The sequence below is a fragment of the Psittacula echo genome (genome assembly GCF_963264785.1).
Source record: "Psittacula echo genome assembly, chromosome: Z".
Classification (NCBI taxonomy): Eukaryota; Metazoa; Chordata; class Aves; order Psittaciformes; family Psittacidae; genus Psittacula; species Psittacula echo.
In genome coordinates, this window is record NC_137742.1 from 13344190 (window position 1) to 13362251 (window position 18062).

The 18062-nt window shown below is 42.1% G+C and overlaps 1 protein-coding gene across 1 annotated transcript in view; it reads right to left on the reverse strand.

The window, feature by feature from the left end:
- Positions 1-18062, reverse strand: part of ADAMTS12 (ADAM metallopeptidase with thrombospondin type 1 motif 12) — a gene marked incomplete at its 3' end in the record, with an annotated part of 162945 nt that overhangs the window by 2923 nt on the left and 141960 nt on the right. The window contains exons 19-22 of the mRNA XM_080638717.1: positions 14810-15958; positions 6428-6580; positions 3623-3796; positions 1826-1972 (exon numbers count right to left, since the gene is read on the reverse strand). Coding sequence (XP_080494843.1) covers positions 1826-1972; positions 3623-3796; positions 6428-6580; positions 14810-15958 — 1623 coding nt within the window. The remainder of the gene's footprint in view (positions 1-1825; positions 1973-3622; positions 3797-6427; positions 6581-14809; positions 15959-18062) is intronic.

Genomic DNA, 18062 nt, shown 5'->3' on the forward strand with positions numbered 1-18062 from the left:
TCTTTGGTGGCATTTACACTCTGGTTACCCATTCTTTACAACCACAAAACAACTGCCAGCTGCTTGTTCTGGCTGCACACAGATGGCCACAAAAAAAGAACATTTTCAAAACATGTTCCTGTACTATTGTATAAATGCACTTAATTCTTCCAATATCCTAGAGTATCTCAGGATTCCAGTTAATATTGAATTCTTTTTCTTATCACATATATAATGGCCAGCAACATAAATACTTCAACAGATAGAGAACGCCAGCTAATGAAGAGCAAGAGGTGAAGATGGGACTGGTACCTCTTTATTTTTTATGCAAATTATCTTCTCTTGAATGTTTCTGTGCATAAGACACAATATTGCTGGTGTGAAGTACATTTAAAAGATCTTAGGTACTCTTGTGGCAACTTTAGATTGATGTTTAAAAAAGATATTTTATAAAGTGAAGTAAATGGGATTAATCAGCAAAATAGTTGTTATACATTTTGGCATTCAGTTGCTTATCTTATGCATATCCCAACATTTTCACTTCCACCTTAAATTGTTAGTTTCACTGTGTATTATATTATACTCATATCCCATCTAATGGCCTTGTGTCATAAACAGCTCATTAAATTTTCTGTGTTAAATGACTCTCCATTGTTTCTTTATTTGTGTCTCCTGGCTTTGGTGTTCTTTCAATGTTCTCTGCTGCTGTGAGGAGTATTTGTAATGTATGAATAGGTTTATTAAGGAAACTGGAGGGAGAGCTTCATTTGATATACCAGTTTCTTTATAATTAAAAATGTATTGCAGGTACTGGAAGGTTTCCCAAAGATACACCTTATATTTGTCAAGTAGATTTTCAGAAACCAAAGTAGACGGGTATTGGTCAAAATTCAGAGTTTCTGTTTCTGTGAGCAAGTCCAATATTCCACAGAGTTGCTTTAAGGGCCATCCTGGCCCTCAGTAGTTTCAAAGAGCTGAAAATTTTGAATGAGTAATGGAAGAATGTCAATGGTATCTTCTTTTTTATTTTCACTCTAACAAGCTGCCCAGAGAAGTTGTGGCTGCCCCATCCCTGGCAGTGCTCAAGACCAGGCTGGATGGCACTTGGAGCAACCTGCTCTAGTGGAAGGTGTCCCTGCCCATGGCAGGGGGTTGGAACTCACAGTATCACAGTATCACAGTATGTTAGAGATTGGAAGGGACCTCAAAAGATCATCTAGTCCAATCCCCCTGCCGGAGCAGGAATACCTAGATAAGGTTACATAGGAATGTGTCCAGGCGGGTTTTGAATGTCTCCAGAGAAGGAGACTCCACAACCCCCCTGGGCAGCCTGTTCCAGTGTTCCGTCACCCTCACTGAGAAGAAGTTTCTTCTCAAGTTTAAGTGGAACCTCTTGTGTTCCAGTTTATACCCATTACCCCTTGTCCTATCATTGTTTGCCACTGAGAAGAGCCTGGCTCCATCCTCGTGACACTCCCCCTTTATATATTTATATACACTAATAAGGTCCCCCCGCAGTCTCCTCTTCTCCAAACTATAGAGACCCAGCTCCCTCCCCTTCCAACCCAAACTGTTCTATGATTAGAAAAGGCAAAAAAACCCAAACAACCAACCATCCAACAACACCTATTGCAGCAACAAGAAGGAAAAGCTGCAAAGTTTATGACCTGAAGGGACAGAGATGGGCTGTCTCTGAAATATTTAGTCATATTTTCAGATCTTCCATTGTAGCTCTGCATAAGAAACTATACGTGCCATAGGCACAGAGGTTCATAGACAAGTGGGTAATGTGACCAAATATGTTCAACTCATGGCGACACATAGAACAAGAAGAACTGAATCTTACCGGGCCCCATGCCTGGTTAGTCCACTGCGTACAAGGTTGCCTGTTACATGGTGCAATGGCATTAGGTCTTTTTGTCCAGTCACAGTGGCCTTCTTCTGGGCAGTAGATATGTCGCTTTTGCTGTCCACCACCACATGTTCTCGAACACTACAAAAGAGGTGCACTCACCATGAAGGTGAGAAGTAGGAATGGATGAGAACCCAGAAACAGACCATGATGACAGTAGAAAATGTTCTTCATTTAGAAATGTGGAACCACAGGTAACAAGAGGCATGTCACTGACCCATGTGATTTAGAAAGATGCATTCTAGCCTGCAATATCAAGCCTTACAGTCCAGATATGAATAAAAGCTCTACACTGAAACATTTATGTCTTCATATGCTTGGAAAGAGAGAAGAAGCCTTTATTGGCCAAAATACTTGGGAAAAGCTGGTCCTGGCACATATTAATGCATGGAATATAGGAAAACAGAAGTGGCAACATAGAACAGGCAACACAGAACTGCTCACTAGCACCACTGGGAACAGTAATCTCTCTAACAAGAATGAGATCGGAAGTCACATGTCTGCAGGATTAATGTGTAAGATGGTACAAATTCACGAGATGCAGCATCTCATTTTTATGAGGCAGTCGAGGACTACTTTAAAATTCACACAATCTATACAATGAATTAAGTATTTGTCCATAAAAGCATACAAAGACAATGACCCAGGTTATTTTTAAACATTTTTTTGCCCACATCCTAGTATGACATATTGCACACAGACCAATATGACTAAATAATTTTTACTAGTACTCACTAGGTCTACAGTAGAGCCTGCTTAAAATGCACAGAAGATTTTGTACATTGACATGAAATAAGGTTCCAGTTACACTTTGAATAATGCATTGTTCCTGTCCTATAAGGAACTGCATCCCTATGGACAGAGGTCTAGAGCTGACATCTGATAAATGAAGCTTTTCAATCCAATTCTATTCAGTATTCTTAGCATGAGGACAACTGCCAGGGCTGGACAAATGTTTGTTATGAAATATTGCAAGTAAGTGGCAAATGAGTACAATCATTTGGCTACGTTTTATTTTTAGAACCCTTGCTCACTGGGCTGAAAGGAAACCCCCATCCTGGTCTTCTTATTGCAGCTGAGATTTGTCAGAGGCCTATAAGGAAGCAATGTGATCACCTCCTTTGGAATCCAAAAGCATCAGGTCCACAGTGTCTCAAACACTGTGGTGCTGTCTCCAAAGCTGCTTTTAGTGGGTGCAAACACCAAAATGTAATCAGATCATGTGCCTTAGCTGACACAAATATGTGCCTGGCTGCCCATGAGTTTGTTGCCACAGATTTATATTACAAAAGTGAGATTTATCTTAAGTCTGACTTCATACTCTGGCCCCATAGAATTCCAGCCCAAAAGTGAAATGAAAATTCTAAATTAATCATAATGAGAAAGTAACATTAAAATGGCAGCAAAAGGAATAAGTCTGAATGAATCACATTTACTGATCCAGTACGATAGCTAAAATAAATCTTCTTCCAGGCCATCTTCTTCTCTCTTTCAGGGTGTGGCAATTTACAGCTCTAGGTGTGTATCATATGCAATCCTAAGAATGATTCTGGAAAGCGTTACAAACATCCATGATAACACTCTACACAAAGACTGCAAAGCATTTGAGTGGTATGAGCTGTGTGTCTACCTTTGAGCCTAAGCTGACCTAACAGCATGTCCAGCATGTCTATCAGACAGTTAACCGACACATACTTGCTCTTTCCTAAAGCTTCTTTCAAACAACAATACCTCATTCCAGGGCTCCACATGCCACTGCAAGCAAGGCTCCATGTTACAACTAATGTTGATTTGTGGTTTATATCCAAGTAACTGGCAATGAAAAGGCCTGAGAAGTCGCTTCTCACGAATATCAATGCAGTGAACGTCACGGGTCTTGAAACCACCGTTGCAGTTAGCAGAGCACTGTACACAAAACAGAAAGAGGCACGTATCTAAGTGATGCTCCACTGAGGGGCTGTCCCTTCCCCAGTCACACAGGAAGACAGCCTGAGCTTTGAACATCTTGACTCAGAGGGAATTTCCAGTTTACCGTTAACAACAATCTGCTGCTGGGTATAAACACTGTGGTTTTCATCATCACAAATCAGAACACACTATATAAATACTTCCCTTTCTTCGATGGAATATCCATTAATGACATAAAGGCATATTTAATTAGGAAATCTTGCCAGCTATTTCAAAATATGTCATTGTGGAAGAGTCATAATACAGTAAATACAAAAAATGAATCCTGTATGCACAGAAATTGTCAGTTTAGCTGTTTCTCAGGGATGGAGAGAATGAGGGAAGAGGCACAGTTGCCTGAGTTGATTCTCATACAGCCAATGGAAGACATAGGTGTCCATGGCATCAGGTAACTCAGGCTGGCAAAACTACTTGTCTTAGCCCACAGACTTGAGCTGCTGCTGATACCACTAAAAGCAATGGACTCATCCCACAGCTGGGGTTCCCACCCTCACCTTCCTTGCTGTTACACGGAGTATCCATAATCCAAGTGCAGCCTGGGTGAGAAGAGAGAGACACCCTGAGCCCCACTCACAGCCTGTGAAATCGCTTCTCAACTTGAAGACGGGCCAAGAGAGCCCTACCAGCCTCCTATTTCTCCTCAGAGCTTACCCCAAAGCCTCATGCAGCAGCACCAGGTTCTGTCCCCAGATATCAAAGCACAGAACCTGCCCTGATACTGAGAAAGAACTGAATTTGCTGCCCCAAAGATGGGGATTAATACATATTATTCTTGTTTTCATTCAGAATTAAAGCAAATTCTGCCTATAACACTTTCAGTTTTCATCTTTATTGCCATGCAATACAACAATTGATGCTGTTGTCTTCTACATAAATAAGCATTCTTCAGTTGAACAAGGAAATTGAACATAATACTTTCCTGGAACCTAAAGGATGCTTGAAAGGGGAGTTCAGACTGTTGTTCACACAAGTTTCTGTTTCTCTGGATAGAAACAGAAGTAACTGTGCAAGAAACTGAGCACATAGCCCCAAAATGTGCAAAATACATTTGGTGTTAAATTCAGACATTAAGACCTAGTCTCGAACACCTTTCTTTTAGGGGAGGGAAAGAATTAGATGAGAGTAAAGGAACGAAGAAGACTCAACTACACTAGTAGGGGAATACAGCCATCTTCTTGTGATAAGGTGCCTTAAAAATGTTTGAAACAAGTTACAAGAAAAATAATTGCCACATGCAAAAGCAAAAAAAAAAAAAAATAGCAGTTTTTATATATGAAATTGTGATTAGGTTTGTATAATTCAATTGCTGGGAAATAGGGGTGGCTAACGCAATAGAAATCTGCAAAGAAAAGCCTTTTGTCTCAAACTGGCCTCACGATCGGATTGACACTTTAGAACATTTGTTTCCTGTAGTATTTTATCATTAAACCTGATTTCTTGCTACTTTCTGTGACGTAACTAGCATCCACTTGTTGAAAGAGCAGTAACATTTATAAAGAAAAAGTGACCTATTGCAACTGGAACTGCAGATGTCTACGTATCATTTTAAATGAGTTTCAAATGCTTGAAGTGGTTACACAATGCCTTGGCCTTTCATGGACTTTCTAAAATGGCATGTGTTTCACATACAAATCAATTCTATGTCAAACAGCTCAATTATACAACACAAGTTCTGTAACTGTAACCTTTTCTTTGTATGAATCTGCCCTGTAGCCCAATGGAAACAATGCTATCTGCAAAATCATACATATTGACGAAGTCTGAGAGATCTATTTTTTATTTTATTAAATCAATGTTACTGCAAATCAAATTTTAATAGTTTTTCTCTTCTGAGTCTTGAAAAATAACTCAATGTTTGAAGCTCCAGCTTTAGACAGCATGAAGACAAAAATGTAACAAGCTTCAAGAAGTCACTGAAGCCCTTCCAGATGCTCATCGCACATCTCATAATACGAAAAAAGAACTCAAATGCAACTCCTTGGGTTCCACTTACTACCTTGACACTATTTTCTCTCTTGACCTCGCCTGTCTACATAACAAGGACCAAGTAAGACCCTAGTCATGGCAGGCATTCTCCTCAGTACATTTTTCTTTAGGTTTTGCAACATAAAACTTGGAAGTTACATGAATGGGGAAAAGATCATGTTGCATAAGAGATAATACATGGTGGCAAGGGTGAACAGGAACATATTAACACCCTCTCCCAAATTTCCACTTGCTTCTTAAAATTAGGACATGCCTCTTGAGGCAGAGATCAAAAAGATGCCATATGCAAACATCTACAGCTTTGACCTAGGATCTCCACAGAACATGGACAGTGAGCCCTGCTTCAGCTCTAGATGAAAGAGTTAATGAGCCTGACCCCTACACAGGAAGAACATAAGTCACAGGAGATGCGTTTCCATAAATAGCTTATTCAGGAAATTAGCAAATTAGTGCTGAATGGTCATCTGGGAATCACGCATGCATTCACTGAGTAAATAATTATTTTTAAAATGAAGTATTTTGAACTCGCTACTCTTTGAATTAGCAATCTTACTGTTCACACACAGCTCTGAATGAAGTTACCTTGCTCCAATTTCCTGTCTTCCAGCTAGCGCATGGGCGGAGATAACATTTCCTTGCAGGATCAGGCTTTTTCGTGTGCCGACAGTGAGATGTGTTCCTGCTGCTACACTCCACGTGTCTCCAGAAAGCCCCCATTCCACACGTGGTAGAGCACTGCACACAGGTGAGAGGAAAGCCCAGGGGCAAACGCAGCATTAGTGAATCATTATGGAAACAACCAGGATTAATCAATCAATATAAGTATTTAGAGCAATTTTAGATGGCCTAGCTTATCTGAGATACTCAAAGGAAGATTTCAAATTCTCCTAAGTCTTACTTCAGGTTCTGTTGCTTTGTTAAGACAATACAAATTCTAATTTATACCATACACTGCTCTTCTTTGGCAAACTCATGCTGACTGAGACCCTCTAAATCCATACCAGCTGTTCCATTGTTTCCTTCTGCTGACTTTGGGGATCCAGTATAAAATGTCATTGCATCCAACCTTCAGCACTGTTACCTCTCTACCCCCAGTACTGCTGATGAGACATCCAGCAAATGGAGTGCAGGATGCTGAAAATCTGAAATAAATTGTATGAGGCTTTTGCAAAAACTGTGCAGGAAAAGGATTTTTGAAATGAGTTCCAAGAGCGGGTGTTTCCAACATTTGGGAGGGTTTTAGTGGCTGAGGTAAGAGAACATTGATCATGCCAATCCGGATCCCAAGAGTTCACAAAAAAAGTCACTATCATTTTATTCTGAAGCAGGAAGGGGTGAAAAGTGGCTGGAAATACCCATTTACCTTTAAAAGGGAGGGGCAGTGAGCTATACACACACAGTCAAATCCAACATGCACCAAGCAGCCTGTAGCTGGCATGAGAAACAGCATAAATAATCTTGGTTTAAGTCAGCAAAATGATAAAGACAGCAACTGCTATTGTGTGGTTTGAAGTCCCTACGCATTCGTGGGAGAGTTAAATAGGCAAACTGAGTAAGTGGTCTTGGAAAGATAACGAAAGCTAAGCTAAAGTTAAGGCAGAGAAAAAAAGACCAGACAACTGAAACGCTGAAGATGTGGAACTGTTACCAGATTCAATCAAAGAAATGAAAAAACGCTAATGGTCACAACAAGGAACTTTGGGAAAATTGCACATTATGAAGAGAGTGAATCTGCAAGGTCTCTGCAGCATGCCATCTCCAGCTTCTGAGACTCCTGGGATATCTGTCCAAGAGGCCACAAAGATCCTGTTGAAGTGGACTGTGTACCACTGTTCAGATTTGCATAGTCACATATCTATCCAAGACAACTTGTTTGTTCAGGAGGATTGACTGTCCTTGTCTTGGTTGCTGACTGTTTGCTGGCTCCCCCCAGTCGCGCTGTATGAGTCTGAAAACACCACGTTCTTTATTGAAGGGCTGCTTAGTCTTTGACCAAAGCCCCATTCTGAGCGTTCCTGAGAAGAACAAAGATAGGTTCAGGGATGATGTTGGGCAGATCCTGTTTACAAAGATTTATGTTCTAGTCTGAGGGAGGCGAAATACAGCAGGGTTCTTTCAAAAATTGCTGTGAGAAGATTCAGAGCCAAGACAGAAAGACACGATGTTGCAAATAGTACTGGGAGAAAGCTTTAGCTTTCTTGACCATTGTTTCATGTCACATAAAGACCAATCACTCTGAAGTTCAGGAAGACTTTCTGCTTTTCCCTTTGTCATTCAGGAATCAAGACTACTTCTTGTCACAGTAGATGCCTATTATGGAAGGAGGAAGTGCAGGGGACTTTCTATGACTAGTAAGAGAGGTGCAGAATGAGCAGATATGGTGGTCATGGGGTATATTTGATACCCAGATAACTCTTAGAAATGGAAAAGTAACAGCCCAGAATGACTTGGGAAAGTAGTAGGAAGGAAGTTAAGAGTTACACACAGAAGCACTAGTGTCATTGGCACTCTTTTGCCCTACTCAGGACAATGTCCAGATGGTTTCACGGTATCTCCAAAGACAGAGCTTCCACAAATTCTCCTTTTCACCACCTTTTCTTCTTCAAAGTTGGGGGAAAGAAAAAAAAAAGAAAAAAAAAAAGTTAAATGTGCCAGGCTTCACACAAAGTTAATTTTAAGGAAACAAAAAAAGAATAGCTTGAATGAGAATAGCAAAAGATTACCAAAACATTAAAGATGAGTCAGGTTAGATCCATTAAGGATCCTCAAATTGATTTAATCAGTTCTGTGAAACCGAATGTATTGATGTTACCTCATTATTCACAAGTGTTCTTGAATAATCTTTGAACTGTTCAGAATTATTTTTTAAAATAGTTTGGAAAAGTCCCAGAGGATTAGAGAAGAACATATTTCAAGTTATCTTTAGGATACTTGTCAAGTTCTCTTTAGGAAGAGAAAAAGTCAGATCTATGGCCTAATGCAACACTTTATCTAACTTTACTTCACAAGAGGATATGGAAGAGATCAAAATAGTAAATACTAACAAAGAAGATAAAGCAGTAAAACAGCCCACATGTACCTATGTAGCACAAAATATTCAATTCAATATCATTCTCTGACAGGGGTACCTGGCTTAATGAAAATGGAGAGACAGATGATGTGACGCATTTTGACAGGATCACATACAGCATTCTTTAGCAAATGTTGGAAATATGGTCTAGGTGAAATAATTTCTAAATTGGAGCGCAGACAACTGAAAAACTGTAATGAAGTGGTCTTTGGTGATTCAGTGTAAAACTGAAAAGGTCCTGCAGGGCTCTGTTCAGAGCCAAGCTCTCTTCAGTGTTGACACTCACTAGTTTAATGAAAGACAGCATGCACTTAAAACATTTGCAGATGATGCCAAGCTGGAAGAGTTGGCAGGAATGTTGGAGGACACAATCTGAAGTTAAAAATTGTAAGAAAACACTAACCTGAAGTTCAAAAACATGTGCAAAATACTCCATGTAGTGAGAACCTTTTATACATACATACACACACACACACACACAGAGGCACACGTTTACACACATCCCAAACAAATCTCAGAACATCTGCTGATCTAGAAATATTGCATTACGGAACACAGGGTTTACAATGGACCACAAATTGAATAAATCAAAAGTATGACAGTTACAAAACAAGACAAATCTGATCCCATCATTCACAAAGAGGGTCATAAATAAAATGATATAAATTATTCCATTTTATTTGCCAGATACCAGCTGGGGCCATGATGAACATCATTTACGAAGAAATATATGATGAAACTGAAGCAAGTCCATAAGAGAACAACAAAACCACCAGATATTTAGAAAATACTGGAAATACTTAGGAATGTATAGAAAAATCTAAAAAGTATCAGATTGTTTTGTTTAGAAATCAGTCCCCAACACAGTTATTAGGAAGACATCGTCTGTGACCTGCACGTAAAAAATAGAATCTTCATTTAGAGTACAAAGGATGTTGGTTATATGTAAGGAATGTATTTTTAATGGAGATAAAATATCACTAGGACAGACTATAGCATTTCTGAATTATACACTTCTAATTTTATGTTGCCACTACTACAAAACAGCTCCAATATGCAATCACCTAAACTTCAAACAAAGCTGTAGAACTCCACATTACAATGTCTCCCATGTACATCTGCTGGACAAATTACGAACCCTGGATATACTGGTTTAACTTTGGACTAATACTCTTATATTTGCTTTGTAGATTCAAACTGGTTTTATGAGGCTGAATACTGCTCTGAGTTTAGAAAGGCATTTGCTAACCATGGATACAAACAGTGACAGTGGGATGTGACAGAAATGCACCACAATAATCTGTTAATAGACAACTGAAAATATGTGTAAGTATCCATGGTATTGATGTGTGTTACACAGTAATATAGCTAACTTATCTACATGACCCTGGTCACATAGTAAGTTTGAAAACAGACATAATTTAGACGGAAATTGTATGTAACTGAAGGCTACAACATAAAAGCACGTCTACAGCTGACTCGTGTTATATACTTATTTGGAAATACACACATATTCATTTAGTGTCTCCAGGATTCATCTAATTGCTTAATATTTTGCTGTGCTCTAAAACGAAACCCTTGAGGTATTTCTGGTTATAGACAAACCTGAACGTCATGTCTCTGGAAAGCTTGAGAACAGGACATAGAGAAACATAGGACATTGAGAAAAGGACATAGCTCTCCATGACTATGACTGGAATATACTCATGGAGGGCTATGTCGTTTTCAGGAAAGACAGGCAAGCCAGGCGGGGTGGTGGGGTTGCTCTTTATGTGCGAGAGCAGCTGCAATGTACTGAGCTCTGTCCAGGGACAGGGGATGAGCGAGTTGAGAGTCTGTGGGTGAGAATTAAGGGGCAGGCTGGCAGGGGCGATACTGTTGTGGGTGTCTGTTACAGGCCACCAGATCAGGGTGAGGAAGTTGACGAGGCCTTCTACAAGCAGCTGAGAGCAGCCTCACAGTCACAGGACGTGGTCGTCGTGGGGGATTTTAATTTCCCTGATGTTTGCTGGAAGGACTACTCAGCAACCCAGCCACAGTCCAGGAGGTTCCTCCAGTGTATGGATGATAACTTCCTCATGCAAATGGTGGATCAGCCAACCAGGAGAGGAGCGCTGCTGGATCTCATCCTCACTAACAAGGAGGGGCTGGTCGAAGCAGTAAAGGTTGAGGGCTGCCTTGGTTGCAGCGACCACGAGATGGTGGAATTCAGGATCTTGAGTGGTAGGACCAGTACAATAGCAAGTAGAATTGCAACCCTGGACTTTAGCAGGGCAAACTTTGGCCTTTTCAAGCAATTGCTAGGGGAAATCCCATGGCCAAGGCTGCTTGAAGGTAAAGGGGCCCAAGATAGTTGGTTGACATTCAAGAATTGCTTATTCCGAGCTCAAGAGCAGAGCATCCCGACACGTAGGAAGTCAAGGAAGAGGGCCAGGAGACCTGCGTGGCTAAATAAGGAACTGCTGGGTATGCTCAAGTGGAAGAGGAGAGTTTACAGGTCATGGAAGGAGGGGGTGGCCACTTGGGAGGAATATAAGGCTGCTGCTAGAGGATGTAGGAAGGCAGCTAGGATGGCTAAGGCCTCCTTAGAATTAAATCTGGCAAGAGGGGTCAAGGACTGCAGAAAGAGCTTTTTCAAATACATGGCTGATAAAACTAACACCAGAGGCAAGCTTGGCCCACTGGTGAACGGGATGGGTGCCCTGGTGACAGAAGATACAGAGATGGCAGAGTTACTGAATGCCTTCTTTGTCTCTGTCTACTCTGCTGGAGGCAGTCCTGAAGAGCCCTGTACTCCTGAGACCTCAGATGAAGTCAGGTCACTGGAGCAGTTTGCCTTAGTCAATGAGTAATGGGTTAGGGACCAGTTGAGCAATCTGAGCATCCATAAATCCATGGGTCCAGATGGGATGCACCCCCGGGTGCTGAGGGAACTGGCGGAAGTCATTGCTAGACCACTCTCCATCATCTTTACCAAGTCTTGGGAAACGGGAGAGGTGCCTGAGGACTGGAGGAAAGCAAATGTCACTCCAGTCTTCAAAAAGGGCAAGAAGGAGGACCCGGGTAACTATAGACCAGTCAGCCTCACCTCCATCCCTGGGAAACTGATGGAACACCTTATCCTTGATGCCATCTTAAGGCATGTCAAGGATAAGAGGGTTATGAGGGGCAGTCAACATGGCTTTACCAAGGGGAAGTCCTGCTTGACCAACCTCATAGCCTTTTATGAGGAAATAACACGGTGGATGGATGATGGCAGAGCGGTGGATGTGGTCTACCTTGACTTCAGCAAAGCATTTGACACAGTCTCCCACAGCATCCTCATAGCTAAACGGAGGAAGTGTGGTCTGGATGATCAGGTAGTGAGGTGGACTGCAAACTGGCTGAAGGACAGAAGCCAGAGAGTTGTAGTCTATGGGGCGGAGTCTAGTTGGAGGCCTGTATCTAGTGGAGTGCCTCAAGGGTCAGTACTGGGACCAGTATTATTTAATATATTCATCAATGATTTAGATGAGGGAATTGAGTGTACTATCAGCAAGTTTGCTGATGACACTAAGCTGGGAGGAGTGGCTTACACGCCAGAAGGCTGTGCTGCCATCCAGCGGGACCTGGACAGGCTGGAGAGTTGGGCAGGGAATAACTTGATGAAATATAACAAGGGAAAGTGTAGAGTCCTGCATCTGGGCAGGAACAACCCCAGGTTCCAATATAGGTTGGGGAATGACCTGTTAGAGAGTAGTGTAGGGGAGAGGGACCTGGGGGTCCTAGTGGATGGCAGGATGACCATGAGCCAACACTGTGCCCTTGTGGCCAAGAAGGCCAATGGCATCCTGGGGTGTATTAGAAGGGGGGTGGTCAGTAGGTCGAGAGAGGTCCTCCTTCCCCTCTACTCTGCCCTGGTGAGACCGCATCTGGAATATTGTGTCCAGTTCTGGGCCCCTCAGTTCAAGAAGGACAGGGACCTGCTGGAGAGAGTCCAGCGCAGGGCAACTAAGATGATTAAGGGAGTGGAGCATCTCCCTTATGAGGAAAGGCTGAGGGAGCTGGGTCTCTATAGTTTGGAGAAGAGGAGACTGCGGGGGGACCTTATTAGTGTATATAAATATATAAAGGGGGAGTGTCACGAGGATAGAGCCAGGCTCTTCTCAATGGCAAACAATGATAGGACAAGGGGTAATGGGTATAAACTGGAACACAAGAGGTTCCACTTAAACTTGAGAAGAAACTTCTTCTCAGTGAGGGTGACGGAACACTGGAACAGGCTGCCCAGGGGGGTTGTGGAGTCTCCTTCTCTGGAGACATTCAAAACCCGCCTGGACACATTCCTGTGTAACCTTATCTAGGTATTCCTGCTCCGGCAGGGGGATTGGACTAGATGATCTTTTGAGGTCCCTTCCAATCTCTAACATACTGTGATACTGTGATACTGTGAACAGAATAGAGGTTTTTCTTTCAGTTAGAAGAGATCTACAACAATCCTATAGTCCAACTGCCTGACCACTTTAGGGCTGACTGAAAGTTAAAGCCCATTATTAAGGGCATTGTCAAAACGACTCTGAAACACAGACAGGCTTGGAGCATTGACCACCTCTCTAGGAAGCCACGTTATTGCTGGTACAGGCCAGGATGCCGTTTGGCCTTCTTGGCTGCCTGGGCAGAAGCTGCTCATGTTCAGCTCCATCAATCAGCACGCCCAGGCCCTCTTCCACCAAGCAGTTTTCCAGCCACTCTTCCCCAAGCCTGGAGCGTTGCATGGGGTTGTTGTGGCCCAAGTGCAGGACCTGGCACTTTGACTTGTTGAACCTCATCCCATTGGCCACAGCCCACGGATCCAGCCTGTCCAGAGGTTTCTGCAGATCTTCCTACCCTCCAGCAGATCAACACTCCAACCCAGCTTGGTGTCATCTGCAAGTTTACTGAGGGTGCACTCAATCCCCTCATCTGGATCATCAATGAAGATATTAAACAATACTGGCCCTAACACCAGGCCCTAAGGGACACCACTAGTGACAGATTGCCAACTAGATGTGACACCATTCACCATCACTCTTTGGGCTCTGCCATTCAGACAGTTTCCAACCCAGCAAGGAATCCTCCTACCCAGGCCATGAGCAGCCAGTTTCTCCAGGAGAATACTGTGGGAAACAGTGTCAGATGCTTTACTTAAGTCCAAATAGTCCACAGCCTTTCTGCCTCAACCAGGTGGATCACCTTGTTGTAGAACGAGATCAGGTTGGTCAAGCAGGACCCACCCTTCGTGAACCTATGCTGACTGGGCCTGATCCCCCCATTTTCCCCCATGTGCTTTATGATCTCACTTAGGATCATCTGGTCCATGATCTTCCCTGGCACTGAGCTCAGGCTGTCAGGCCTCCTCCTTTCTGCCCTTTTTGTAGAGAAGCATCACATTGACCAACCTCCAATCCCCTGGGACCTGCCCACTAGACCAGGACTGCTGATAAAGGTATGATTTTGTACACTGGAGTAACACTGGATAGCTTCCAGTCAGCAGGAACCTCTCCCGACTCTCAAGAACTTTGGTAGATGGTCAAGAGGGATCCTGCCATAACATTCACTAACTCCTCCAGCACTCTGGGATGAAGTCCATCAGGCCCCATGGACTTGGGAACATTCAGCTGAGAAAATGTCAGTGTCCAGTTATGCATAGTTTTGCAGAATCTATAAACACAGACATATTCTGTGTAAGCAATCTAATATTAGATAATCCAAGTGACCATTCTTTCATTCTTTTTTTTATCTCATGACAAGCATTGCATCAAAATGCATGATGCTCCTTTCAAATACTTGTAACAAACTAAGAAGCTTTATTTACTCATCAGTGGTTCAGACAGCAGTTCACACCCTCCACTTCTGATGAGTTAAAAATAACTTACCTCACTCCAGTTGCCTACCACCCAGTAGGCATCACCAGGCAAACTGTTGGATGTTATCAGGTGACTGTTCCCTTTGACATTGGTTAAAATACCCCCAGATGTTGCACTTTGGTTCCTGAGAGCAGGCTCTAGAGCTGATGACTGTGTGCTGGTGGTTACAGTTTCAGGTAGCTTCGTTTTTCCTCTGCTGTCAGTCTGATCTCTTGGTAGGTGACCAAACACTGTAGGTGTTACTGTAACCGATGCTTGTGGATTAATTACTTCTACAACAGGCACATCAACTTGCAGTCCGATATAATCTGCTGTTGCTGGAAATGCCAACCCTTGTGCTGCTCTGCTAACAGGAAGGAGAGTAGAAGGGTCTTGGTGAGCAGATGCTGGCAGGGGCTGGGAAGTCATACTCTCATTTTGAAGGACAGGAGACACAGTATGCAGGGTTGTGCTCTCGGTTCTGATTTCAGGATTGAGTTCTGTGCTGTAAAGGAGATCAATTGGTTTTTCACTGCCTCCAGGTGACCCATCCATGTCATCAGATTCTTCAGTTAAATAATCATAACTGGAAGTTATTTCTGGATTACTGGTAAAAGAGGAGATGGGAGTGTCCTCACTTCTTTGCACCTCACTCTCTACAGTAGAAAATGGCTCACTTTCCGAAGTATTCTGAACATGTTTTATAATTTCAGTACTTAAGTTCTTATGAGAAGGCCATGAAGTAGTATTTTGGTATGAACTATTTCCAGTAGAAACAACCGGATAATAGTAAACATCACTTGGTCCAGCAAAATTATTTTGTAATGTTCTGTTGGCTGTTCCTTCTTCTTCTGAGACATTACCTAAACCAGAGGATGTAGGCAAACAGGGAGTTACACTTTCAGGCCTGGGTACCTTTGTTGTTGTATGGGACCTCAGGCTTGGTATGGGTATTCTGTGAGGAGGAGTCTCTTTGGGTTTAGCAGTTGTTTTCCTGATTGTAATCTTTCCTCTTCTGGGTGCCAGTGGGGGTATCAGAAATCTTCCAGCAGAAGGACATTGCTGGAGACCACACAAGGCTTTAGAGTTTGGTCTCTTGGAAGTATCACAAGGCTCTTTGTTATTTTTGGCACAAGTGACATTACGAGTCCTTATTCCACCACCACAAGTAACTGTGCACTGCAAACAAAACAGAATTATTGCTATCTTCCCTCTTCATTCTTCTGCACATAACAATAAAAGTAAGTATCTGTTGGCATCTGTTTATAATTAAGAATCATCATTATGAATAATCAATAACAAAGCTTTTCCTGAGGAACAAGCCCTTTATTCTAGTAATGTTCTATCATGGAGCTCTTTCCAAACACTTAGAACAGTAAACATTGCCTTGGGGAAACAGCAGTGAAAAAAGACTACACAATAAGGACAAAATAAGAAAGTAATATGCTAGAATTTTATTCCTTCAGTGAATCACAAAAGTTGTTTAGCCAGTACCTTGTCCACCAGGGTTATAAAACACAGACTAAAAACTTGCCATCATACCTGATGATACCATCATACCAACCATACCTGACTGGCTCAATGCTGGCTACAAAAAGTGCCACAAACCCGCTGTGACTATCCAGGCAACTCACAGATCTTTGTTGACTTTATGAAATGGATTTTTCATTCAGTCTTAATGCAACTACCACGTGATGCCAGGGCTCCTAGTACATCTCTCCTAAATTATAGACTACTGAGAGTAATTACCCTATCTGGCTTCTATTTAAATGGGAATACTTCTCTGGTTTGAGGTATTAAGGCTGGCTGACTGGAGATGTTATATGCAACAGGCTGGAGGAAGTCTTCCTAGGATGTGAAGGAGCCTGACCACCTAATTCAGCTATCTTAAACCAGGTGCTTAAGTGATGAAGTGATGAATACTCCTACTGCCAGCATTTTAAAGCCCCTGGGATATCTAACCCTTTCTAGAGCTAGTCTAGGTCACACGGCAGTAGAAACACCAATGACCTTGTTTTATTGAGACACTGCTGTTAACACTTGTAAAATAACATCAGCTCTGCAGCAAAAGGAGTGGGGAAGAAAGCAAAGTAACCTTAGAGTAGGTAAGTTCATTACCTATTCTGTCTGCCTTGCACATTCAGCTGCATAGCACATTAAAGTACTCAGAGCTATGCAAGTTTACATAAGCTGCATTTGACTATGTTGCTGCTTGCACAGAAATACAACACACTTGTCAGACTTTGGCACTTGGTTGACTTAGATTAGCATTTGTGTGAGTTAAAAGGAACATCCAACCTCATTAACTTTTTGGGGTAATGACTGCCTTCCAGAATTAGCTTTGAAAATCTCTGCTTTAGATTATGGCCAAGTACTAAAAAGGTATTTCAGAATAGCTACAACACTCTATCCTCATTTTCTGCCTAATCAAGTACATTCGGCTTACAAAATACAGACTTTCTAGCCGCCAGATAAATGCAGAGGGAAGTAATGCCTGTATAAAATCTCCCCTGTACATTCACCAAGGAAGAACATTCTGCAGTCACAAGTCTCCTGACAATACTTTAATTTCTGCAGGTGAAATAGTCTGTCTTATAGTCTCTCTCCAATTTCTATAGGAATAGAAATTCATTTTTGTCAGTAACTTGCAAATACAATCCAATGACACAGGAGCACTGGCACTATTCTGTAATAGCGTGTCACTTCTATATAATTGTACTGCTAGCCATGTAATCCCAAGTCTATTTTTTCACAGGCAGTTAAAACATGGTGTCCACTCAGTTTACAAAACAATCAACATTCAGTGATGATGGTTTGTGAGCAGCATAAACTGAATTAATACTGAATTAATTACAAATCTCTACTAGTTCATTATTTGAACCTGCTTTCAAAAACAGTGAGTTTGGTAAAAAACCCCAAACAAACCAAACCCAAAAACAAAAACAGAGCTGGCAGAAAGAAGGGAGAGGATTTTTCAAAAAGGAAATTGAATATTTTCAGTTGGAACTGACCTACAATGATCATATAGTCTGAGTGCCTGACCACTTCAGGGCTGACCAAAAGTTAAAGCCTGTTGTTAAGGGCATTGTCCAAATGCCCCTTAAACACTGACAGGATTGGGGCATCGTCCATCTCTCTAGGAAACCTGTTCCAGTGTTTGACCACCCTCTTGGTAAAAAAATGCTTCCCAGTGTCCAGTTTGAACCTCTCCTGGCGCAGCTTTGAACCATTCCCATCTGTCCTGTCACTGGGTACCAGGCAGCAGAACTCAGTGCCTCCCTCT